The sequence below is a fragment of the Ylistrum balloti genome, unplaced genomic scaffold (genome assembly GCF_031769215.1).
Source record: "Ylistrum balloti isolate Yb309-2 unplaced genomic scaffold, AGI_CSIRO_Ybal_v1 Utg369958, whole genome shotgun sequence".
In the NCBI taxonomy this organism is placed as follows: Eukaryota; Metazoa; Mollusca; class Bivalvia; order Pectinida; family Pectinidae; genus Ylistrum; species Ylistrum balloti.
Window position 1 is genome coordinate 667,313 of NW_026782057.1, and position 26,310 is coordinate 693,622.

The 26,310-nt window shown below is 34.5% G+C and overlaps 2 protein-coding genes across 2 annotated transcripts in view; one reads left to right on the forward strand and one right to left on the reverse strand.

Moving 5' to 3' along the window:
- LOC132547492 (tumor necrosis factor alpha-induced protein 8-like) overlaps nt 1-3,876 on the reverse strand; it is a 90,498-nt gene extending 86,622 nt beyond the window's left edge. Inside the window, exon 1 of the mRNA XM_060211248.1 lies at nt 3,808-3,876. The gene's annotated coding sequence lies outside the window, so the exon portion shown is untranslated. The remainder of the gene's footprint in view (nt 1-3,807) is intronic.
- A 2,701-nt stretch (nt 3,877-6,577) lies between these two features.
- On the forward strand, nt 6,578-26,047 carry LOC132547470 (nucleolar protein 6-like). Its single transcript, XM_060211225.1, has 23 exons — nt 6,578-6,675; nt 8,697-8,999; nt 9,695-9,811; nt 10,102-10,284; nt 10,701-10,869; nt 10,988-11,125; nt 11,886-12,046; nt 12,253-12,373; nt 12,569-12,732; nt 13,033-13,148; nt 13,631-13,808; nt 14,865-14,987; nt 15,251-15,405; nt 16,487-16,721; nt 17,455-17,566; nt 19,554-19,708; nt 20,013-20,176; nt 21,647-21,799; nt 22,122-22,219; nt 23,554-23,774; nt 24,217-24,408; nt 25,041-25,142; nt 25,678-26,047. Exons 1-23 carry the CDS (start codon nt 6,634-6,636, stop codon nt 25,843-25,845), a joined length of 3,570 nt encoding a protein of 1,189 aa, XP_060067208.1. The 5' UTR covers nt 6,578-6,633; the 3' UTR covers nt 25,846-26,047.
- The last annotated feature ends 263 nt before the right edge of the window (nt 26,048-26,310 follow it).

Genomic DNA, 26,310 nt, shown 5'->3' on the forward strand with positions numbered 1-26,310 from the left:
ACACTAGACACTGGTCAGCACTTACACAGGACACTGGTCAACACTTACACAGGACACTGGTCAGCAACTTACACTGGACACTGGTCAGCAGCATACACAGGACACTGGTCAGCAGCTTACATTGGACACTGGTCAGCACTTACACAGGACACTGGTCAGCATCTTACACTGGACAGCAGCATACACAGGACACTGGTCAGCAGCTTACACTGGACACTGGTCAGCACTTACACAGGACACTGATCAGCAGCTTACACTGGATACTGGTCAGCACTTACACAGGACACTGGTCAGCACTTACACAGGACACTGGTCAGCAGCATACACAGGACACTGGTCAACACTTACACAGGACATTGGTCAGCAGCATACACAGGACACTGGTCAACACTTTACACTGGACACTGGTCAGCACTCATTCCTGGTCAGCAGCTTATGCTTGACCTTGATTATCACTTAGGCTATACTCTGGTCAGCATCTTAAAAAGTTTTTACTGGGTATTAATCTACACTTCTCTATATTGGACCCTGATCAATGAAGTTTTCATTGATTCTGATCAACATTTACAGACACTGTTGAGGAACATGTTTCTGTTTACCAATCCCTGATGTAAAGAATTTGCCATGTTTAATTTGGTTTGTTTAACGTCCTGTCAACAACAGGACAAAACACCATTCATATTACAAGTTGCATCAGAGTTAAGGATATATGCTACATATTTGTAGAAGAGTTACCACCCTTTTTTAAAACTTTTAACTCAAAATTACCTGGTTTTGAATATTAAAAATTTTACATTCTTTTGTCATTTCAAAAATACCATTGAGATATGACTCACTTACATATTTTCTTAACTTTATCATTGACAATACAGGAGAAACTGCTAAAGTGATTTATTAAGGCATTATATGAATGAAAGGCATTTGAGGGATGAATTGAAATTTTAAACTTTTATAAGAAATTTAAAATGACCGCAGACATGTAAGTACTAGTCTCAGTTAGTCTATCCATCATAGGCACCACACCTCAACATAATTGGCCAATCATTCTATCTATTCTGTGTCCCAGATAGATTTTTATATTGCACTTTTATAAAGAAGGTAGAAATTAAGCTATTGTATAAAAGAGATGTGTCATCACACAAATGGTATGTATATAAAACCCAAGTATCCATGACATCAATTATACAAAAAATATGAGTTTAAAGAGCAAACCAAAACAATTAAAATTGAAATAATATAATAATTTGAGTAATTCTAAAGCATTTAAATAGGACAATGAAATAAACATTGAAAATTCAATAATGAAAAAGACAAGTTCATACTATGCTGTTTTTAATCTATATTTTGTTAATGATATTTAAAATCTTAATGTTTCTATATTTTTCACATGTTCTGAAGAAAAATTTGTCACATAAATTCAGAATTTATGTCCCCTTTTCACTTTAAAACTAAAAATTATCTTTAAAAATAAAACTCTCATATATCACTGATAAAATATTTTTGTAAATGCCTATACTTAAAATTGTTTTAATGATAGCATTTAACATTGGTAACAAGAGATAACAGGCTGATGCCAACATTATGCATTCTTGTTGCTAATCAATTCAGGTACAAGATTTCACAGTCTGTTACCCAAAATAATAGACTTTATCTATATATTTAAATCCTGCCAAGATGACACATGGAATTATAAGTCTTTTACATGCTATATGCTATTTGAACCTCTCATAATGTACCAGAGCAGATCCACAAGGAATGTCCAGATATCTGCTTTGACAGGCTGATAAGAGTTAAATGACAACACATTAGTTAACAGGTAACTATTTCACTAGGAATTTACTGAAGCAAGCTTTACTGGACATTCAATGAAACATTTACACTTGTGTAAAACAAACATCCTACCCTCCTTCCCCCACCAACAAAAAAAAAGTGGGGGGGGGGGGGGGGGGGGGGAAAGAAAGTCAACTGTAATAAACATGTATTCACTCAAACAGAAGAGATTGTCAGACTGAAGATTATCTAAGGGTAAATAATTTTGCAATAATTTCAAGATACAAAAATGTGGAAAGGAAAAGGAAAGTATGATATTACCACTGGGCCATGATACAGTTTTCATACATGTGCAAATGCAACCCTGAGAACAAGGTAGCAGATCATTCCAAACGTAATTATAAATGAAAATCTATGACTGATTTTGAATTTCAAATTTACATTTATAAAGTGAAAGTACACTTGCAATAAGTTGACATTTTTCAATTCAGTTAAATATCACCACTTTTTAACACTTTCTAAGCATTGTTTTTGACTTTTTTTTTTAATACAAGACATGTGAAGATCCCAAAGGAGCACTATACTATTTTAGTTGTTCAGCTATTTTGGCAATATGCATTCATTCCTACAGGAAGAGTAGGATTTTTAAGAATTTACTCCATTTCCCATATTAGGCCCTGCCCCTCCCACCCAAGGGGGCGGAGACCTTGTACCTATACAAGATTGATTCCCCTTTTGTCAAAATTTGTTCATTCAATCATGACAAGTAGTGTTTTAATAAAAAGGGACAGACACCCGATGCAAGATGGACTACAGATGCAGCACCATGGCATAAGCTCACTGCTCATCTTCAAACCAGGAAATAAACACCAGTTAATTGCAACATCCAATTGCAGGAATATGCACGCCCATACCAGGTTATGTATGATATGATATGCATTTGAATGCATTCCAAAAATGTGCCAAATCAATATGCCAATATTTCCTTTCATCCTTTACAGATATAACCACACTATTGTGATACTACCAAGGGGAGGAGATCTTGGGGCTGGAATTCCCTTAAAATGACAATTGAGTAACATCAGAGGGGTAAGAGGAAAGTAAACATTCATTCTCCTTGAGAGTGAGATACAACTCTGTTGGGTAGGGGAAGCACAGATCTCAAACTTAACAAGTTGGGAAAAGAACTTGGCAAATGATGTGCAAGCCCTACTTTGCAAACATGTTCATCCTACTGTTCAGGTTGTGATCCCTCTATCTCATCCCGCCTCAACAGTCTAAGATAAAGCTATCAATTATCCTTGGGATACAAGGAGGTACATGCATCAAAATGGCTATTCCTATTGTATAATGTAAGTAATGAGAGTGTTTACAAGCCATAATGTCAACAACAACAATTAATGCTGTTTATTTGAACCATATTGATATCAATGTAAAACAACAAAAAGTGTAGGAAATAAAGATTAAACCATAGCCTACATGGAAATTATAATTTATAGCAGACAGAGTGACAGTTATCTTGGATAGTTTTTAAGTCCTGTTATGCACAACCTGTGCAGCTATGTTTCTAGGAATTAACGCAATGAGAGGATATAGTTTTAAGTGTTCCATTAAACGATTATATCTACTCTGGTACTCATATGTACATTTCATATACCTAAACCAAATTTTATCTTCAAAATTAACATTGGAAATAAATTGACAAATGTAGATTACTAATTAATTAATCTTAAGCTAATTTATAACACTAATCACTGTTAATTAATATGTCTAATTAACTTCAAATCTTGTTGTTTTTTTTATAATTGTGTGTGACATAATTGTAAACACAGACCAAAGACACAAAAATATGACATAAAATCGAAATATTAAACAAATATTTCTGTTTACAAGCAGGACAAACTGTTGAAACAACCCATTTCACGAGCGAATGGTGAGAGCATGAGTCGATAGAATAATGTCGTTGTCATACTTTTCCAGATCAGCTGTTCCGTGACACTGAGTAATACACACCTAACACTGACATAAAATACTTACCAGACAGGAAAGAGTATCACCCTGTCTTCTCCTAGTCACAGTCGTGTCTGATATGTGTCAAAACAATGATATTTCTCCCCACTTGAAACTCTTAGCAACTTGCTTAAGTTTGTTCGAAGTTTGTGACATGTGACGTCACGAAAGCGGAAGAGGTGACACGGTTCGGAAGTAACTCTAAAAAAAGTGGGCGTGGCCTAAAACTTGCAATTAAAAGGACTTTAACGGCATTTAAATATTGAGCACGTGGCATTTACATGTAGAGACAGTTTGCGGAAACCAATTACATTTATAATTTGTTATGGGTTTGCCAACAAGTTCTGAAGTACATATGACAAGCCAAAGTTGAATAGGGTCACTATTTATGGATATCCATCAGTCGATTTAATGATATTCATAAATACGTATATATGGTACTTCATATTGATTTATGAATATCCATAAATAGTGACATATTGCTTCTTTGGCTTGCCATACTTAAGAACCAGATGCCTTTAAAAATTATACATGACTGTTACCAGAGTAAATATTGCTATATCATAAATATACCGTATATTAAATCGATAGAACAAAAGACACACACGTGATTACTGACAAATTCAGATACGATAGAGCAGAGTCAAGCAATGCAGAATACAGTTGTTTCGTCCCTCTAGGTCTCATCAGTGATGCTAAGGATCTAAATTTTAAACCTAGAATCCGACTGGGTAATCAAAAGAAATGTCAAAATCATTTGGGGGTGCGGCAGTAGCACCATAATTCAGTGAAATTTCGTAAGTTTCATACATCTGATCATTCTGAGTCGTGTCACAATTCGAATGAATTAAAACATGCAATGCATACAGCTAAGGAGATAGTGGGGCTAATGTATCTCGCGCTTCCATCTGAGAGGTCCTTAAAATTGGAAGGTATAATTACAGTCTCTTTTAGACTTTTGTGGATTAAGAAAATTGGTCTCTGCTACTCCTGACTAGCCTGACGAAGAGTACATTTCGAATTTGTGTTATTGCTGTGTAAATGAACTGTACAAATTTCAACTTTAACATTTTTTACATGTGCGCGGTCAAAGTTATGAACGATATAGGATAATTTTCTGTAGAGGACGGTCTTAAAGGTAAATGACCGGAGGACAGTACAAACAAACATGTTTTTCCCAATATAAAAAACGAGAATACGAAGTCATTAAAATGTATTGAATTCTGTATTATCAGTTCCTCGTATCAAGAAGGTGTGTTATTGGATATATACTTCCCTTTATAACGCATCTATCTGCTATATGCTGCATTATAAAAAGTCCTCTCTTATACTTTTTATGACACTTTTCAATCAACTCAAAACACAAACACACGAATAAAATGACAATTAATTTTCAATATAAAACGCACCGAGAAGCGGATTTTACACGGTTTTTGTTATTCCAATCGAACACAGACATTGTAAATATTAATCCATATGATATAAAAATTCCCACACTACTGTACTGGACCTATTTACAATATACCTGTCTCTGACAGTACTAGACTGGTACTGCATGGTTTCAAAAGGGTTAAAGTTTTCAACGATAATGTAAAATTAAATAGGTTGTTCAATTTTTACTCGCAAATCGGTAAAAAGGGAAAATGGTATGGCCTAACAAAAATATCTACTGGTCTATTCATCTATTTTCGATAAAGTTCCGCTATAAAATACAGGACTAATTTGTCCGCTGCACTTGGCCTACTGAGTATATGAGAGGTCGCCTTGTCATGTGCACATACTGATCCTTCGCTATTAACCAAGCTTTTTGGACGATATATATATATATATTGGTCCCTGTTATGTTGTATTAGTGTGTTCAATATAATTACTACAATTGCTACTATCAAGATAGCTCCTCCAAAATAACTTTAAAAAAGAAGATATCAACAGAAACGAACGCACATCGAATCGGAACATCTATAGGCTTATACAATGAAAGTGGTAGGCTTGTAAAATCACGTGAGAGAAAAAGCTATGCTCACTATGAGAAAAATATTTTTTTAATTGGAAGGAATTATATAACACATGTACCTTTTTTTTTTCAGATTATCTTTATTTGAAAACAAATGAAGAAATATTATATATTGATCACTTATATCAATTAGGAGAAAGCGCAAGGGTCTAAGCTCGTCGTACTATGATAAGGAGAAGAATTTTGAGTAACTATGAAAAACTCACGTGTGTTAGCACTGAGTCCGGGCGCCTCCCGTTTAGTTTGAAAACATTCACTTCGAGTCAGCAACGATAACAGATTTAGACTTTACATTGTATTTTGCGTCTCTTATCGAAAATGATTTCGGGAATCACATTTGTTCTTCTCTCAGGAGTAATTAATCCTTGCTTAAATTGTTCTTATCATGTTGAAGTGGACAATGTTGGGTTTTAAACTGCTTTACTTGAGTATCTCAATCATGATCAATCACTGAATTTCAAGGAAAATGCACATGAACTGTTTTCTGCTACCTCACTGTTACACATTCTCTATTGTAAGAAGAGGGACAACTCTTTGTACAATTGTCGGTAATAATTTTTTTTTTTTATATTAAAATGAAATAAATTCTTTCACATATGTTAGAGTAAGCGTTAATACTATTGATTTTTTTTTAAACAGATCATTAAACATATATCACAACCTTCAGGAATAGCATTAAAGTACGTCACTGCACATCGGTTCACATGAGCGTATGGATAGGTCTTGTGTGTGTTAAGTAATTCCAAGATGGCGACTCCCAGGTACACGTGTTGGTGAACCCATTCCTACTAAAACGGTGCAAAATACACTATCTTATACATACATATTCCAGTTTCGCCATGAAGAGGAAGCACAGAAATCCAGAAAATGTCTTGGACAAGGTAGGTTAATAATTAATAATGTGGATTTACATTTCTGTTAGGTCGATCTGGTGTAAAAGCAGTTAACCCTGTCAATTATTATCAAATCTGGCCCCACTTGTATAAAACATCTCAACTTGAGATTTCCTCAGCTAATATCTCCTTGAAAATATCTTGTATGAAAGTTCCTCAAGGAATTTCAGGACATCCTAGCCGATGACTTCCTCCTGTTCCTTGAGAAAATTTTATACAAGCCGTTTTTGAGGAGATATCAGCAGAGGAAAATCTCGACTTGAGGAAATCTCAAGTTGAGATGTTTTATACAAGTGGGGCCTGAATATATTAAATGTAATGGTCAGTATCCGTAAATCGTTTACAAAAATTATACGTAACAATGTGTCTGTAAAAAGTGTATCGCTCAAATTGTTAGAGAATGTGTTATAATCTGATCAGCAGGTTTTGACGTTACGATGTTGGTTGGCATATAGTATGCCGAGTACTTGGAGGGATGAAGACATTTTAATTCATGCCAATTGCGTTTGTGTAAATCATTTCATGTCTTGTAAGAATGGAAAGTAAGTGAAAAAAAAAATTCAAAAACGCAGAAATGCTTTCATAGTTTTTTCTTATTAACATTATTACAGGTAAAGTGCAGAGCATTTTTCACTTCTGGATGCTCTATGTCTTTCAGTGCCGAAAGAATTTTTCTCAGATGAATTCCTGGAACCACTCATCTTGGATGTGAACGAACATGGTCTTTCATAACATGTTACCTGTATAGAGCTTCACAGATCACATATACATAACACAGGCCCTAAGATAGGTTAAATGCTTTCAAATCTAAGGCTTAATAACTAAATTAGGACTCTTCACCAATATCAGGGGCATATAATAGAGGGATATGAAACTGTCCATATATCTTTGTAAAGCTACAGTGAAGAAATTCAATTAAAAAAGGTTGATATTTCTTAAACAAATGTTTAAGCTAGTTACAACTAAAACACCACCCTAAATTATATACAACTTTTGGTAAGCCAGATATATTAAGAAAATCATTTTTAAATTGATTGCATTATAAAGCTGAGTAATTTTCTGTTTTTACTCATTTTGTTTTTGTATGTCCTTTTACATCAATAGTACATGTACTATGTTTGTTATGAAAATGAGATTCACTTCTCACTGGCAGACAAAACTGCTCTGTCACTGCAAAGTCCACACTACATTAGTATAAATTTGGACATATGTAGTTAATTAAAATTATATAACTATTGTTATATGACTTACCTGTTATAATAACTACCTGCCTTTTTATTGGCACAAGCCACTCTGACCAATCATATTTGTGTTCTTTGATTCCAGCAAATCCAGGTAATAGTCTAGTCTGAATTTCATTGGTTTGTTTTTCCAGTATTCATTCAGGTTTCCATTGAGTGTGTTGGTAATACTACTTTTTCAGTCAAAGTGTTCTATGAAGTAACTATACAGTGAGAAAAAAGAATACTTCCTAATATCTAGACTACATTGTTTCTTTTGGTATCTAATAGAATCTCATTGTTAGTTGGGTTTCCTGGGGTAATTGATCATGTATGTTACATTTATCTATGTCTGACATAATATCATACATTTCTATCATGTCAGATCAAAGTCTCGAAGGGAGGGACTTCCTGATGACTTAATTGTTCAGTGAACAAACACAAAATCTATCACCAGGAAAGTGTCTACTGGGCCTAGTTTTCTTATCTCTCCATATTATATGTCCCTAACGTTTTAGAATATAGAACTTTCTTCCAAATTGCCGAACTCAGTCAAGATGAGCAATTCAGATTGAGTTGATGTCTCTATGTACCAGTAAACTTTATAACCTAAAAAATGGTGAATAATACATCTGTCCATTTGAAATAGGAGTCAATAATTGTTCTCACTGAGTTTGGAATACATTTGCTTTTTCAGATTTGATATTGTGCTTTATTTCTAGAATGTGTTTTAACACCTGTAGAAGAACATTGGAATTAGATCACTAAAGATTTTTTTTTGATAAACAGAATAATAAACAACAGAAGCTGGGTGACATTGACAGCGAAGATAGTGAGGAATTAGATGATTTTGAGGCAGATGAAGATGTCAATGCACAAAGTGATGATGTAGATGAGAGTGAAGATGGAAGTGAAGGTGAATTTGAAGACGATATAGATGTTGATTCAGGAATTCAATCATCTACAGCAGATGACACACTTTCATCCACAAAGATAAACAAAAAAAGCTTGTTCAAACCGCCATCTAATGATGAACTAAATCAGCTGAAAGAGACAGAGAACCTCTACCATTCAAGTCTGTTTCGTATGCAGGTAAAAATTATGATAATGGTTTTGGATAGTGACATATCAACACTTTAATCATTTAATTGACATGAATGTTTATACAACACTGTTGATATTATTGATATAATTCTTAGTCCACCATTATCAAATGGTGGAATATTCATATTGCCCTACATCTTTGGTCTATCATCTGTCCATCAATTTTCCACATGTAGATTCCCCTTGATCCCAATTTGATTTTAGCATCAATCAGAAAAACAAAATTGCTGACAGGCAGCCATCTTGGATTTTGACAATAAAACATTATCACCACTATCTCTTCTGAAGTACTGGATGAATATTTCTCAAATTTCATATATAGGTTTCCCTTAGTCTCTTGTTGTGCCTGTTTGATTTTGTTACTGATCAGAAAAAAAGTGACATTATACTTCGGAGGAAATCAGAGGACAGTATACAGAAAAGAAGGGAAGAGGTCCTACTTTAGAGAACAAATAAAGATCAGACTGGATGTTTTCTTTAGGATCTCTTGACATATCTATTGATAAGACTACACAAACAGTATATATCTTCAAGTGGGTTTAAACTGACAATGAAAAGTCAGATTTGTTGCTGCAGGTTGAGAAAATGTATGCCTCGATTTATCAAATGTAATTTGTGGATAATCATACCTTTTTTTAAATGCATTATTTCATTAACTTATTGATTTATTTTTTAATATATAGATTACAGAGCTTCTGTCAGAAGTAACATTGAAAGCAAAACGACAACAACAAATAGAAAAAGTCTTCACAACTGTCAAGAATTTGCTTTTAAATATTCCAAAAGGAAAACCCCATGAGGTAAGTATGTCATGGACGTTAAAAACTGCCTGAATTAACTGTCAATTTATTCTGCAGAAACATGTTAAAAAATGATACAACAATGGTTCAACTTTTGACTTTTAAATAATAAAGATAGATCTTGTATTTAGAAATGTCTCTCAATTCGAAGGAAATAAAATGGAAGTCAGGAATAGGCTCATTTTCTTGTCACTTTGAAATAAAATGTTTTTTTTTCTTTTTACTGAAATGACCAAACAAAACAGTATATACATTTATATAGATATATTATGTGTGATTTTTTTCCCCAGTTGATGGACCAAGATTGGTTACCAAAGAAATTTGTCAAAGTCCCATTCTGCCAGTCACCAAAAACAGTTAAGGGACGATTCCAATTTCTTCCTCCTGTCGAAGTGAAGATAGTGGGCAGCTTTTTGTCAAGAACTGCTGTAAAACCAAATGTGAATTTAGACATATCTGCTACAATGCCAGCGGTAAGTTTTATACAGTGTTTATCTAGATATTTCAGTCAATAGAATTCATTAATATAAAAGTCACTTTGATAGAGACAGATGTTTTCATATATCATCCATTCTTGACAGAAATTACATTTCTTTAGTAATATGCATTAAAATAGTGCTGTCAGATATTTATTAAAATGGAAAGCAATTGATTATTTCTACCTGTACTTGTCACACTTCCATCTTCTGCTGGTTGTGTTATAAGAACGTGTATGTTACTGGCATTACTTATCTGAAGAAAATGTTTTGAAATATCAGAGAAAAGACAAATTTAAGCGAGATGATATCTAGAAATCCTAAAACAAAATATCTGGATATTCATGGATGTCCCTATTAATAACAAAATGCTAGATGTTGTTCGCATATTAGTATACTTTGTTCTGTTATAGGAATGTCTTCAGAGCAAGGACCACCTGAACCAGAGGTACCTGAGGAAGAGAGCTCTTTACTTGGCTGTTCTTGCTAAACACCTGAGGAAGAAGGAGGAAGTGGAAGACTTAAAGTTTACATACCATCATGGCTGCCACTACAAACCTATCCTCATTCTACAGGTGAAAGGTAGGCAAAATTGTTCTCATGTTTTAACTGACAGAAAAACAATAATCAGTTGTTTTCATTCTGGTGCAATGTTGATTTAAAATTCGGTTCATTTTGAATTTTTTCTTTCCTTTTACAGGTGACACAGGAAAGCCTGTTACGGTACATTTACATGCGGTAGCTGCAGAGGGCATGTTCAAACTGCACCGTTTCCATGTTAACAAGAACAATGTGAGAAAACAGTGGTACCACGGTCAGACAGAGGAGGTCGAGGAAGGTAATGGCAAAATCTGTTAGGTGATGTTTTACAAACATAGATTCTTTATCATATCATTTCTTCAGGAGGAGGAGAGTAATTATAGCTTGTGTACATGAATGTCTGTCCACCCTGTTCTATCACATCGCAACATTTTGCATTCTGTCCCCATCATCATAAAATTTCACTCGTCAACTTTGACAATATCTTGGTTAAATTCACATTTCAGTTCTTCTGAAGCCACTTGACCGAAGCTGGTGTTAATCCCTGTTGATATATAATACATAGAGACTACATGGAAAATAAAATATAAGCAGTGTTTTGGTGAGGATGAAGAAAGACAGAAGTGGTGAGCTTCTGGCGAGCCACTTTCGTCTTTCTGTCCCGAGTCAAAATATAGGTTTGTTTTAAGACACTGACCATGTATTCTATTCATCCAGCAACATTGATTGAAAATCAGACTATTGAAACTTAAATAATTTTATTGTTCAATCTTTGTTTACCTGATGTTGATGTTGATGTTGACGTTATGCTGAGTTTTGCCTGATGACATGTGCCAAAATTAAGTGATTTTATGAGCTCTTGTAAATAAACTTCTTCATTACAAAATATATAAAAGCACTTATTTCAGCAGTTATATAAATTGTTAAAAGCAACTTTTTTCGTTAATTCAGAAAAAATTCTGTCGCAAAATAAATGTACTTAAGTTTAACTTACTTTGTTACTGTACTCAGTAGGGGTATTGTTGTCATTACAATAACGTACGTTTGGTGTTTGACAGGGGACCAGCCTGCTACATCCTCGTACAATATGGCTATTCTTAGTGACCTGACGATGGCCCAAAACAATGACCACTTGACCAAGACAGTTGGGGATAGCCAAGGGATCAGGGAGGGAATCCATTTGCTGAAAGTTTGGCTTCATCAACGGGAACTCAATATGGTTGGTATCCTTCGCAACAGTTTATTAAGAGAAAAGAATATTCAGTGAGATACAATGTAATTGCCAAATACTCTAAGATGCCTTAAAATAATCTTTCTGTTTAGTGGGCAATAAACACATAAAAGAAACCAACAAGCAAGCAAAAGTTGTTTTATGTAACTCGATTTATATGCAGAATGATACTTATTCTTCGTTCTACATTACAGGGTTATGGCGGCTTCTCGAGTTATATCCTGTCTATGTATGTGGCCTATCTATTGTCCAAGAGACGCCTCAACAACATGATGAGCAGCTACCAAGTCTTCAGAAACACTCTTTTAAATCTTTGTAAGTGTCTTCCTCAGGCTTGTTGAGGTGTGCTGCAATTAGAGATTGTCGTTTAGAGTTAAAATGAATTTCTCAAAATTTTATGGTGAAATAAGATTTATTACATCACATACAAATGAGTAATCTACTTTTTATGGTAAATAATGCATTTAAATTGTAGGGGAATTATTTTTCATTTTTCTGTTGAATTTTCAGCTAAATCTGATTGGACAGTACAAGGTATCACGCTGTGTGATGATAACATAGATTCCCAGCGCCCTCTGTTGTCTGATTTCCTGGAGACATTTGATGTCGTGTTTGTGGATGTTACTGGTTATTTCAATATCTGTTCTTGTGTGAACAAGACTTGTTATAATCGGGTAAGATATTGTGTAAATCTTTGTATATCTTATTAATTGTATGTGAAAATCTTCAATACTGTTTTTAGTATGATTAAATTCTTAATATTTTGGAAATTTTCTTCCTGTTGTACCAATAAGATAAACAAAAGATATCAAATATTGTGTGAAAACAGCTGAAATTTTGTGGTATTCTGTGGCTTCTGTCATTGAATCTATTGGAAATAATTAAGTGAAAAATTATGAATGGCAAATGCTGGACATAACAATATTAATTTAGGTCCTGATAAAATGTATCACTTTTCTCACCCTGTTTTCCAGGTTCGTCATGAGGCTGGACAAGCCATGCGAATGCTTGAGGATCATTCTCTAGATAGTTTCTCTTTTTTTTTCATGACACCACTTCCCTTCCTCCGCACATTTGACAATTTATTTCAGTAAGTTTTCATAGACACAGTTCTGTTCTACATGTAACTTCTAAATTTGTGTCTCATATAAAAAGGCTGTTGCTTATTAAATGTTCTCAGTTCACAAATTTAAGAAACATGCTGCCCTGATCTTTGAAATTATTTACCATTTTCATGCTTGTGCTAATGCTATATGTTTAAAGGCATTATAGAGGACTGACATATTATATGCTCATATTGTTAACTCTTTAGTCACTAAGATGGTACAATCCCGTCTTTCCCCAAGAAAAAAAAATTAGTGAAATTGTTTAAAATTATGGTATTAACTTATTTTTTCAAGATTTGGGAAGAAATGGCCATATGATTTGATTAAGTTAAATAATCAGAAATTTTTTTTGAAAATATGATATTAACTTAATTTTTCAAGACTAGGGAAGAAATGCCCACATAATTTGGTGCAAGTAATAATTTTTATAAAAATAATGTTTTTTTTCTCTGAATATACTTTTCAGCATCAGAGAGTTGTCTTGCCTTGAGACATCTGTAAACAAGTTCGACCTGACGGACAAAGTAATGGACCTGGGTGGCAATATGGTCGCGGCTGTTACTCCTAGTTTGGTCTCAGTACTGCAGCGTTCACTGAACAGGAGGATCAAACTATTACAGGTCAAACAAGAGTGCACACCACAGGTTTGTATTTTTCATGAGTAATTTTCAGTCTGATTGTTCCTTGTTTTATGATGTCATAAGAAATATTCAGAGTTTTGTAGAACATAAATAAAACACTGAAAGAAATCATCAAGCTCTTAAATCAAATTTGTTCAATTTTTATTTATTTATCTAATTGGTTTTGCGTCCACTATTACAGCCTTTTGACCTTTCAGTATTCTCTTCACCTTTGCATTGAGGAAATGATTTTGGCATCTAAGAAACATTATGGGGATACACGTTTGGTTAATATAATAACAGATGTTTTACTCTGATGGAAGATAGGTCTTTATTCTAATGGTTAATGACAGTGGTTGGGTGTAGTCATACACTTGTCTATGCTGACCAGGCAGGTTTTGCCTGGGTACTCCAGTTTTCTCTCACAGTTAGACCCCTTGCATGCATCTGTCTAGCCTAACAAAAATGTTAAGTATACTGTAAACAAGGAAACTTTCACCAGTTTATTTTAGTCCATTTTGCTCTTTTATCAATAAGGCAAAAACAAACCAGCAGCTAAAATTTCAAGTTAGAGCTGAAATATGGCTTATAATGCTTTTAAGACAAGTTTGTTATTAGGCAAAGATCACTATCTTATGGGAGGGCAGGGTAAAAATAATACTGAGCAATTGTTTCTCCGTATATAAGATATTGATATAATATGTTGTACAACTGTTGTGAAATGAACAAGTTTATATGATACTGATATAGGTCACATGCTAGTGCAAGCAGGTGTCTCAAGGGCAACAAAACCTTATTGTACTATCACTGTTAGTATAGTCTGAAGGGCAGTACAAAGAAGTTGAAAATTACTGAAGGAGATGCAGATTGTTACCATGATAAGAGAGGTGTACTGTACCCATTTAACATGTGCATTAGATTGGATTCATTGATTTCTAACTTTGGAGAATTCCTGTTAAATTTTGGCAGAAAGAGGGGTCAAAGGTTGTATTAGACTCTGTATATGAGACATATTGAATAGTTTAATGTGGTTATTTAACATTTTTTTACTGCATTTTGAGTTTCTTATATCTATTACAGTGGGGCATCATGGATGAACCACCTAAGCCTGGCAGTCAGGGGCAGATAACTGTTGGAATTTTGCTCAACCCAGACACCTGTACTAGTATACTAGACAAGGGTCCACCAGCAGACTCTCCAGAGGTCAGTCTCACATCAGTGTCAGTTTAAGTTAATTTTTCTGATTGCACTATTTCACAAAATCAAGTGCCCATGAAATAATATTTTTGTAAATTCTACGAAATTTGAATCCCACAAAAAATTGATAATATTGTTCTGTAGGTTGAAACTTTTAGTGTGATAGGGTTATATGACTCATTGAAATCTCAGAAAAACAGATTTTGACAACATTTACTTTTACATAGTCAGTTTTCATTTAAAACTTTGCATTTGGTATGTATTCATAGGCTGATGACTTCCGTGATTTTTGGGGAGAAAAATCTGAACTGCGTCGATTTAAAGATGGAAGCATATGTGAAGCAGTTGTATGGATGGAAGGGAATTCTGAAATTTCACTGAAAAGGACAGTTTGCTCGATTGCTGTCAAACACATTCTACAGAAGTATGTGTTGTCTAGTCTATATCCAACTCACAGTAACTCATGTACATCATTGCAGTTTTATTTCACATCACGCAAATTTCTCCATTTGGTGTCGAAACCAGAGTATCTAATTTAAGCCGTGTCAAATTTATGGCACTAAGGAGAAACTTAACAAAGATAATGTTATTCTTCCTCATTTCAAATTTTTTGTATTCATAGTGCAATCTTAAGTCAAAAATATAGAAAATGAGACACTTTGAATAGAAAACCTGTCACATAGTATTTCTGTAGTAACACATTTTAATACATTATTTTGTATGTGTAAGTATAAATCTATACCTGGCACACATTTTGTAGTTTATATTTACATAAGTATATACAAGTAATTTAGCTCACAGTAACAAAGTAAAGATGATTTGTTTAGGCTAATGATAACAAGGTTTGGGCTAACAGTAACAAGGTTTATGCTAACATTGACAAATTTTAGGCTAACAGTGACAAAGTTTAGGCTTACAATGACAAGATCTGGGCTGCTAGTGTCAAGGTTTGGGCTATCAGCTACAAAATTTAGGCTTACATTGCAAGATCTGGGCTGTCAGTGACATCATTTCTTGTAGCGTGTCAAAAGCAAATTTTAATTTTGTTTTATTGTCATTCCATAAAATATATGATGTATATGCGCTTGGTCAGTAAGGATATTGTACACATGTACAGGATGGAACCACATGAGTACAAATGTATTTGATTGGAGTTGTTATTACATGTTTTGTTGTTTGGATGAATAAACAATGAAAGGAGAAAGTAGAAATCAATCTATTGGTTTATTTACTGCCGTTTCAAATAACAGATTAAACTATGCTGTTTGGGTGCTATCATAGCTACTTTGTTCAACCTTAATCATTGTCAGGAAACAGATATCATCAACCTTATCTATACGCTTCGTTTTAGTCGAAATTTGGATAAGTCGAAATATTTTCCAGGGCCCTTGAATTTCAAGATACCAAGTTTCAGCTGTAGTGTTTTGTAGTGACATTGATATGAGTATACTGTGAGTGTTAACAAATGCAGTGATGAAGAGACAGATTTATTATTTCTCTTGTAGACAAGCTGGCATACCTACTGAGTCCATATGTTTCATTGGCCCCCAACTTGACCCACTGTTGTACCTGCCAGTCAGGTCAAAGAAAGGAATCAAGTGTTATGGTACAGGGGAAGAAGAGAATGTAGCCATTATGCAAAGCTATGACTCACTCTGTAAACTTCTACGTAATCTCAAGGACTTGCCACTCACAATAAACTCAATACAAGGGACATCTCCAGCATTTCGATTTACAGAGGTGAGTGAAACATTAAATTGACTTTGAAATAAAGTTTGTAATTTATAATTGTAACTGTGTTAACCCCTATTCCACTGGTTCCTGGTAATCTGTAGTCCACTGGTTCCCGTCGATCTGTAATCCACTGGTTACATCTGTAGTCCACTGATTCCCGTCGATCTGTAATCCACTGGTTACTGTCGATCTGTATACCACTGGATCCTGGTGATCTGTAGTCCACAACTGGTTACTGTCGATCTGTATACCACTGGATCCTGGTGATCTGTAGTCCACAACTGGTTACTGTCGATCTGTAATCCACTGGTTCCTGTCGATCTTTAATCCACTGGTTACTGTCGATCTGTATTCCACTGGTTACTGTCGATATGTATTCCACTGGTTACTGTCGATCTGTAATCCACTGGTTCCCGTCAATCTGTAATCCACTGGTTACTGTCGATCTGTATACCACTGGTTCCTGTCGATCTTTAATCCACTGGTTACTGTCGATCTGTATTCCACTGGTTACTGTCAATCTGTATTCCACTGGTTACTGTCAATCTGTATTCCACTGGTTACTGTCAATCTGTATTCCACTGGTTCCTGTCGATCTGTATACCACTGCAATCTTTATTACATATGCCACAGGTGCAAGTTGCATTTGTATTCTGTTTCATCTCATTATTTTATATAAATACACATTCTTTTTTCCACAGGTAATGTATACTATCCTGTTGTATTTTGTTATTTTTAGGTGTTCCCTGCCCTTCAAGCAACCTTCCCAACACAACTTACAAAGACAGACAGCAGTTTTCTTTGCCCTATATCCTCAAGGCCTACTCCTCCGTACACACCTGTTCACAAGAGTAAGTCATGGTTACACAGTGGTCGTTCAAGTGGTTATTATGACTTTGACTGTTTTCCTTTTGTTAGTTTTGTAAAGAAATGAAAGATATTTTGTATGTTAATCTCTGTATTGTCAACCTTTTAGCTGTTAATCTCTGTATTGTCAACCTTTTAGCACATTTTCAACAAAAATCAGGAACAGGGATTTACAGTTTTATCTACTGTGGCACATGTGCTCAACCTCTGACCTATAAGCTTAGCTGTACAATTAAATGATTCTTTTTTTTAAGTTGTGCAGTCAGCAATATGGGATATCATTTAAAAGTCCAGAGTTCTAAAGATATTTAAATTTGAAAGTGACATAAGTCTGGCCAATTTATTTGTGATTATTTGGTAAGGTATATTTAAATTCAATAGAAGTGTAGGCAGAAGCAGAAGTAAATTAACGTCAGAATAACAAGGATGTCGTCAAGGGATTAGTATAAATGTCCGTGAGAGATTTGAATGCATGATTGGCTCTCCTGCATTAGCTCTCCTTGCATGTTAATATGAAAATAAACATCTAGGTCGTTGTAACTATAAATAGAAATCAACAGAAATTTATTTGTCACTGTTCTAGAAGCTGCATTTCTAAATTGCTTGCTACGAGACACATAATCACAAACATCACTTCTTAGAAAAGTTTGACTTCCAATCTTGTACAGTCAAATATTAGGTCACTGTTACTTTAAATAGAAAATAATAAAATGGTCACGTCTTTGCTCTGAAGGCTCTATTACTTCTCCGATTCTTACCAAACTTCACACATGTGTTCACAAAGATCAACTTTAGTATAAGTTCATTCTTTTACTGTTAGTGGTTAATAACTAGGTCAACTCAACTGTAACAAGAAATTTGGATGTCACTGATCTACAGACTTCAATTGTGACATTAATGAAATGCTAAATGCATTGTCATTCATAAAAAAAGTTATCAGCAACATATCAAGTATTGGTATGTGGTAGCTTAATAGACTATATCTACGGCAGAGACATTCACATCATCATATTGGGCAGCGTCTTCCAGTATTACACAGACCACACTGCTATTTATGCAGCATTTTGATAAAAGGTACACCATTCTGCTTATTTATGGTAACTGTAACCTACATTTGCCCTGCAGAAGGTACAAATACAAACATTTAAAAGAGGTGATGTTTGTGAACACATGTAGGTTTCCCTTTACCCTTACCATGTCATACAAATTTGAGGCTTGAGGGTGCGATGCCTTGTACTGTTAGACTTTGGGTAGTAATGGCTGACCTATCAACATTTTTTTTTTTTTCAATTTTATATCATTTAAGTATTCTTTAAGATCACTACCCAAGTACCCATCAGTCATTACTGATATCACTATCTATCTCAAGAGTACAAAATGAAGCACCATGGTTGGTGACTGTTTACTCAAAGTTAATATTCTGTGAAATAGTCCATAATGTTTATAACCATATAAACTTAAATAGTCATTTTTCCAGATGAACAAACATCTTTATTCATAATAATGATATGAAAAGCAAACTGACAAATATCATTTGACACAGATACATTTATCAAGAATCTTGAAATGGTGTGAGCTGTTTACAGAGGTGTTATTTTGGTATCGCAATGCACTCTGGGAAATATTGGCTTTTTAGGTTAAACAGCTACATGTTATATCGTGTTAAATGACAGAAACAAGAAAAGAACATTTCATAATTAATCTTGCTTAGTTTTAAACTCTAACCTTTCAATTCTGAACTAGTATCATCAAGTTAATGATTCATACCAAGAAAAGGGACAGTTTTTAGTTTTCTTTTTCACTGTATGACCTACATACGTTCAATTATGCAGTAGTTGCCACAAAGGTGTTTATCATTTTCCCCGCTGCCTACAATATACATTGTATTCAATTTATCACAGACAACAGTCGTTACTTGCAGCTTGTAAATATGATATAAATATTTATCTATAAAGTTGTATTGTTCAACAGTTGTATGTATGATGGAAGGAAGTGGTAAATGGCCAGATGAAATAGAACCATTTCAGCGTCTGAAGGCTGCCTTTCACATAGCTTTGGGAAAAGCTTTGTCGAGTGATCACAGTCTGATCGTCAGGACAACTCCTGGATATGTAGATGTGAAAAAAGTGAGTTTGATACACTTGTTTAAATTTGTTCTGCAAAGCCACTATAAAAATCTGAAAGATGTGTAATCTTAAGTACCAAATAGATATCTGGCTGTTATGATGTCATTTTTGTTGTTATAGAAGCAACGCTGATACCTTGTCAAAATGGCTTTTCAGATACTTTTTGTTGTAAATTGTGTCATAAGTCCATTGAATATTGTGTATTTTCTGGGTAGATTTTATTAAATGTTATTTTCTCTGGAGAAACATAAATTTACATGTTTTCTCAGGAAAGTTTCTCTCAGAGATACTTTTGTATTTGCAGAATAATTACATCTTTCGAGTAGAGCTTGCCTACTTGCGTGAGATAGCCTTGACTAAGTCTTATCGTACACCTGAGGGCATGATGAAGGTTAGGGACACACCTGAGTCAATAGAACTGGAAAAACAGATTGTTGCTCTCCCTAAACTGACCAGCACATTACATGGGTAAGTCTTTTACAACTGGTTAAAAAATAACATATTTACACATAAAAACTGTTCATCTGTTTAAATGCCAGGTACTGAAAATATATCACGTCTGATATGATTTATATAATTCATGATCAGAAAACTGTTGGCAATGTCCAATGTGGCCAATTTTAATTATGCTTACCAAAGGGAGAGCATATAAATGCCACTTTGTTTGTTTGTTTGTCCATCCATCCATGCGTTTGTCCGTCCATCATAATTTATCCAGAGCATATCACAAAAACTATAAGAGGTTTCATCATGAAACTTCATAGGTAGATAGATCTCAATAAGGAGAAGTGCAGTGTGCAAGAGACATAACTCTCTTTTGCATAATTAGCCCATTTGGAACTAGCGTTTATTCGGGAAGTGTCCGTTGGTTCCACTGATTCTATTGTCTTGGGGGAAGCTGGTAATGTGTCCAAATGCATCATCACCCAGTGCATTTTATTGATAAAATCTGAATTGAAAGCATGAGTTGCACATTATTGTCAAAATCTTGCCCAAAAAATTTTGTACTGAATCCAATACTTTAAATAAAAAAATAGCTTTGTAGTGTAAAAGTATGCTGTGTACACCAACAGGTCAGTGAAATTCACAGCTCAAGGCAACAGGTAATCTTTGAAGGAAAATTTAGTTATGTTGTTGACTAAAAAAAATATGATACATGACACGTACCAGTATGTAAAACAATATGAATCACTCACTCGTGCCTATGGTTGAGATATTGTCAGGATATTGTTATTTATAGAGTACGGTTACAGTACTGTGTAGGTGTATGAGAGATGATCATGATCTGTCATTGTCTCTCTTGAGCTGCAGTAGGTCACGTAAACCATCACTAATCGTACAGCCAACAGTAAGAAGGTCCTTGTTATTTAGTTTTCATTTTCATAGTGTAGATGATTTTGTATTACTCCTTAGAAAAACAAAGGAAAATCAAACGAATAAATGAATATTATGAGAAGAAACTATGGATACTATTGTACAAAATGGCTGAATATCCTCAAAATCCATCCCTTAAGGAATTCATGGAAAAAGTTGGAAATATAAAGAATATATCATAGACTTAATAAATGTGAAAGACTTATGGCATGTCACTGTATATCATAGACTTAAAAAATGTGAAAGACTTATGGCACGTCACTGTATATCATAGACTTAAAAAATGTGAAAGACTTACGGCCGTCACTGTATATCATAGACTTAAAAAATGTGAAAGACTTATGGCACGTCACTGTATATCATAGACTTAAAAAATGTGAAAGACTTATGGCACGTCACTGTATATCATAGACTTAAAAAATGTGAAAGACTTATGGCACGTCAATTTGAAACTTTAAGCACTCTTAGAAAGTTGACTACCCATCATTAACAAACAAAAAAAATGGGGGGGGAACTTGTAATTGCAATGATAACAGAAATGTGTTTTCTTGTCTAATTTTCCAGTATACAACAACAGCACAACACATTCAGTGGTACAGTACGACTTGCCAAACGTTGGGTGTCCTCACAACTTCTGGCTGACCACATACCAGAGGAAGCTCTGGAACTAATGGCTGCCCAAATCTACATAGCTCCTAGTCCATTCAGTGTACCTAAGTAAGTATGTAAGGATTGTTTGTCTAATTAGTACGTACAGGTAAGATTCTGAAGGTCATTATTGAGAGTTTCAAATTGTAATAAATTTCCATTCATAGTTTCGAATTGGCATTGCAACAAAGAAAACAGATTTTTTTTCTTACATTAACCATTCTTATTCAAAATTATTGTCAAAACTATTTTCCAGCTCTAAAGTCATTGATCATTAATGCATTAATCATTTAAGTGATTAACACAAATTACACAAAATGAACCCATTGGTATCTTGTGCTGGATAATAACATCAAACCCCTAAGTTAATTTTCCGTTTCGTGTTTTATAGCTCACCGCTGGTCGGTTTCTTGAGGTTTCTTCATCTTTTATCCAACCATGACTGGACCAGAACACCACTGTTGGTCAATCTAAATCAAGAGTTTACAGGTAATTCTTGTGTCATCAGCATCGCTTTACATTAGAATATACAGCATTTGTAGCCAACCATTATCAGATGGTAGGCTATTAAAATCACCCTACGTCTCTGGTCTGTCATCCTTCTTAAACAGTTCTTGTTATCACAGTTTTTTTAGAAGTACTGAATGGTTCAAATTTCATTATGTAGATTCTCCTTATTCCATATTGGTGCCAATTTGGATTGGCAGGCAGCCATTTTTTATTTTGGCTATGAAAATTGTTATTGCTACTTGGTGTGAAGTACTGGATGGAGCTTTCTTAAATTCTATTGGCAGGTTTCCATTATGCCTAGTTGTGCCTGTTTGACTTTAGGACTGATCAGAAAAACAAAATGGCTGACATCAGCTATCTTGGATTTTGACTATCAAAGTTTGTTAACGCTAGTTCTTGAGAAGGGGATAGGATGGGTGTTTTTTCTCAAACTTGATATTTAGGTTTCCTTTTGTCGTGATTGGTGTCCTTTTTGGACCTGGTAGTTAAAAGTTATCGCTATGTATCAACAAAAATTTTCAAATTTTATATGATTATGAACAAAAACAGAGGAAAGAATATAAAGATAGGGAAAAGATCCAACTTTTAAAGAACATATTAAGACCACACAATAGTGGGCACCATAATCCCAATTGGATCTTGTTTTTTTTCTGTGTACATGTACCATCAGTGTGACCAGATGTGAAAATTCTACTAAGAAGCTTGCTGCAAATTCATGTAATACTTCTCAACTTCTCATTCACATACATTCCAATAAACGTGAACATTTAAGATATATTGTTAGATATATGTCCAACTATTTACTTTTGCATTGGGTGGTCGGGTGGCGCAGTGATAATGCACTTGTCTTACACCTAGTCATCTAGGGATCAATTCATGAAAACCAGACTGCATAGGTTTTACTTAGGTACTCCTGTTTTCTCCCACAATAATATGTGTGCTTACATCGGGGCAAACAAGAGTGAGAAGTAGAAGTTGAAATAACGTGTTTTGCAATATATTGTTATAAAATAAATTATTTTTTTTTATTATGTCTGCATTGCATAGCCTCTAGATGATCCTCACCAAACACAATGTTTGTGTTTATTGATATTATACATTGTAGTTAAACTTGCAAATAGTGTGCAGTCTTGTCACTACTTTTATTCAGTTAGATTTGTCCTGTTCGATGGTTGTTCCTTGCAAGTCTGGCACATGCCATTCTTAACTTTTGCTGATTTTATTTCCAAACTTTTCACACTTTGCTCCTAACCAAATCCTATTTATTTCACATATATAGGTGTGATACACTCATTCATTTTGTTTTCCTCCAGCTGGTGACTATGCAGAGATTTTGTCAAAGTTTTCAAAAGACAGGAAAACTCTTCCCTTGATGTTTATTTCTACACCTGGAGACAAACTGAGCTCCCACTGGACAGCAGGGTCACCAACGGCACCTATCCTCCAGCGCCTCATTTTACTGGCTAAGGAATCACTCAACATCCTGGAGAGTCAACTCAACTCTAATCTGACTCAAAATACCACAGACTTTAAGGTCAGTTGTTACCATAGTAACAATTTTAGTTTACGACATTAGATTGTTGAGAAAAAAATATCATTGTTACTTTGTCTTGACAGTATTTGTAAAAGAAACAATTTTTGGGGTGGAATAAAACTTTTCTTTTGTTGTATTACCAAGTGAAGTTCAACATTTTGTCAAAACTTGTCAGCAACATTTTTAGATATAAACAATTATACTTGTTGACATACATTCAATAATTACAACAATGGACATGGAAATAAACAGACTTACTAAAAAAATATCAGAAATTACAAACAATCACCAATTATACATAAACTTGGTAATACCATCATTATCTGGAACCCTGGCTTCTTCATTGACAAACATTTGAACATGTTTAAAAATGAAAAAAATAATTTGAAACTTGCTGTTTAATTTACTTGCTCATTAACATGTATTTTTATGTGACTGGCAGCAAATATTCCGTCCGCCATTGGAAATCTATGATGTGATCATACACCTGAGACAGAAGATGGTGCCGCGTCAGAACCAAGCTGTGGACATCACTAACGAAACTTTCATCCCTCTTCATCTCACTGATGTGAATTCTGAAGTGATGCCAGTGTACGAGTTTGACCCTGTACAACTGTATCTGTCAGAGCTGCGGGTTAGTATCACTAGCTCTACGTAATACACTCTGACAAGCTTTCACTAATTCTGTGTGGTGCTAGTTGTGCTTACTAACCCTGTTACAGAAATAATCAGTTTGACCAGATAATTTAAGAAACATTTTTTTTGGTAAATATTATTTGTATTCTCAAGTCTTACCTGCTTAGTCATGAGGTCTGCAGCATTTTCAACTAGAACAATATATGCTTGCCTTGTGCCAAAGAAATATTCTTGCTTTAAAAAAAATATAAATATTGAAATGGTAGTAGGGGATCAAAATGTCTAAAGGGAAAATTGTGTAATAGGTTTTAATGATAAGTTAAAGCAAACCAGGTTTTAAAGAGATCGGTTAAAAACTAACAGAAGATCTCTGAACAAGATGAAGATGCTGAAAAAGGACTGTTCTTAGATTTTGTTTAATCAAAATGTTATTCATGAAAACACATCTCAACAGGCATTTCTATTTGCACAAACAACCTATTACACACCTTTCATAGTAGATGTTGCAGGGTATAATATTTTACATGAGATGATAAATGGCTGATTAATTAATCAAATGCAATGGTGTGATAATTAGATTTGCTTCTACATGTAAATGACATTAATATGTTGATTAATCTTGTTTTTTAGGAAGTTTATGGTGAATACGCCCTGTTCTTCTATGATCACCACGGAGGAAATCTTATTGGTGTTCTGTGGAAACCTCAAGCATTCAACAAGGCAGCATTTTCAGTAGGTGGTAGTACATATGCCAGAGTGTAGGATTTGATGAACCCCTTTTTTCAGATGAAGATCGCACATTGTTTACTTGGCATGCAGGAAAAAGTTTTGAACAGATAGCTACAGTTAGTTACAGTAAATAACAGTTAGTTACAGTTATAAGTTAGCTACCGTTAGTAAGAGTTAACTGCATATAGCAACAGTTCGAGTTAGCTACATTTAATTATAGTTAGTTATAGTTAGCAGTGGTTAGTTACAGTTAGGTTAGTTACAGATAGCTGAAGTTAGTTACAGTAAGCTACAGTTAACTATAGTTAGTTACATTTAGGTATAGTTAGTAATAGTTACCTACAGTTACCTACAGTTAGTGAGGGAGTGAGTGAGTGTGGGTGGCTTGTTGGGTGGGTGGGTGGTTGGTGGGGGGGGGGGGGGGAGGGAGGTCGTTCGTTCGTTCTTCTTCTACAATTCACTTCAATGGGATGGATAGATATTTTATTGACAAATTCCTTACATATTTCCCATTGTTGTATATTGATGTTCATTGCAGGTCAACCGCATAGCAGGAAAGATGCCTGTGATGCAAACCACAGACAAACATTCGGACATTCAAATTGTTGCAAATGTTGAGGCTATTTTGGAAGATTTTGAGGTGCTTGGGGAAGGACTGACATCTAAAGTGGAGATAAAGAAGTGGGACTTTGGATCAGTCCAGTGAGATAAGATTAGACCAATTCAACAGATACCGGATTTGCCTTTGATTTCTGAAGGGAAAAATGAAATTAGCCAGACATATTCAGGATTTTGTGAATGGTGTACTTCTGGTCTGCTGCTTTCTACAATAAGTCAGATACAGATATACATTACTTTCATCATGTGTGTTTGTATATAAAACTATTAAATAAAACTATGTACATGTACGTTGACCTTGAAAGTTTGTTTTTAATTAGTTTATACCATGAGGCGTCATCCTTTGTCTTACTGTCATCTGGTATCTTTTTTTTTCAAATGCTAACATAGAGCTGTAATACAAAAAAACTGTCTGATTATTCTTTAAAAACAAATGGTCTATAGCATCCTTTGGTGAAGGGTATATATATTGTAGTGTTAGCCAAGGTTCAGGCTCTTTCAGGTGGCAGACAGATGGGGCCCCAATATGCAAAATTTGAAAATTCTGCTTCTG

Excerpts from the sequence above, each read along its gene's own strand:
- LOC132547470 (XM_060211225.1), top strand. The coding sequence starts at position 6,634 with ATGAAGAGGAAGCACAGAAATCCAGAAAATGTCTTGGACAAG. Across the intron at positions 9,812-10,101 it reads CAAAAGGAAAACCCCATGAG|TTGATGGACCAAGATTGGTT; the intron begins GTAAGTATGTCA and ends TTTTTTCCCCAG. Across the intron at positions 13,809-14,864 it reads AACAAGAGTGCACACCACAG|TGGGGCATCATGGATGAACC; the intron begins GTTTGTATTTTT and ends TATCTATTACAG.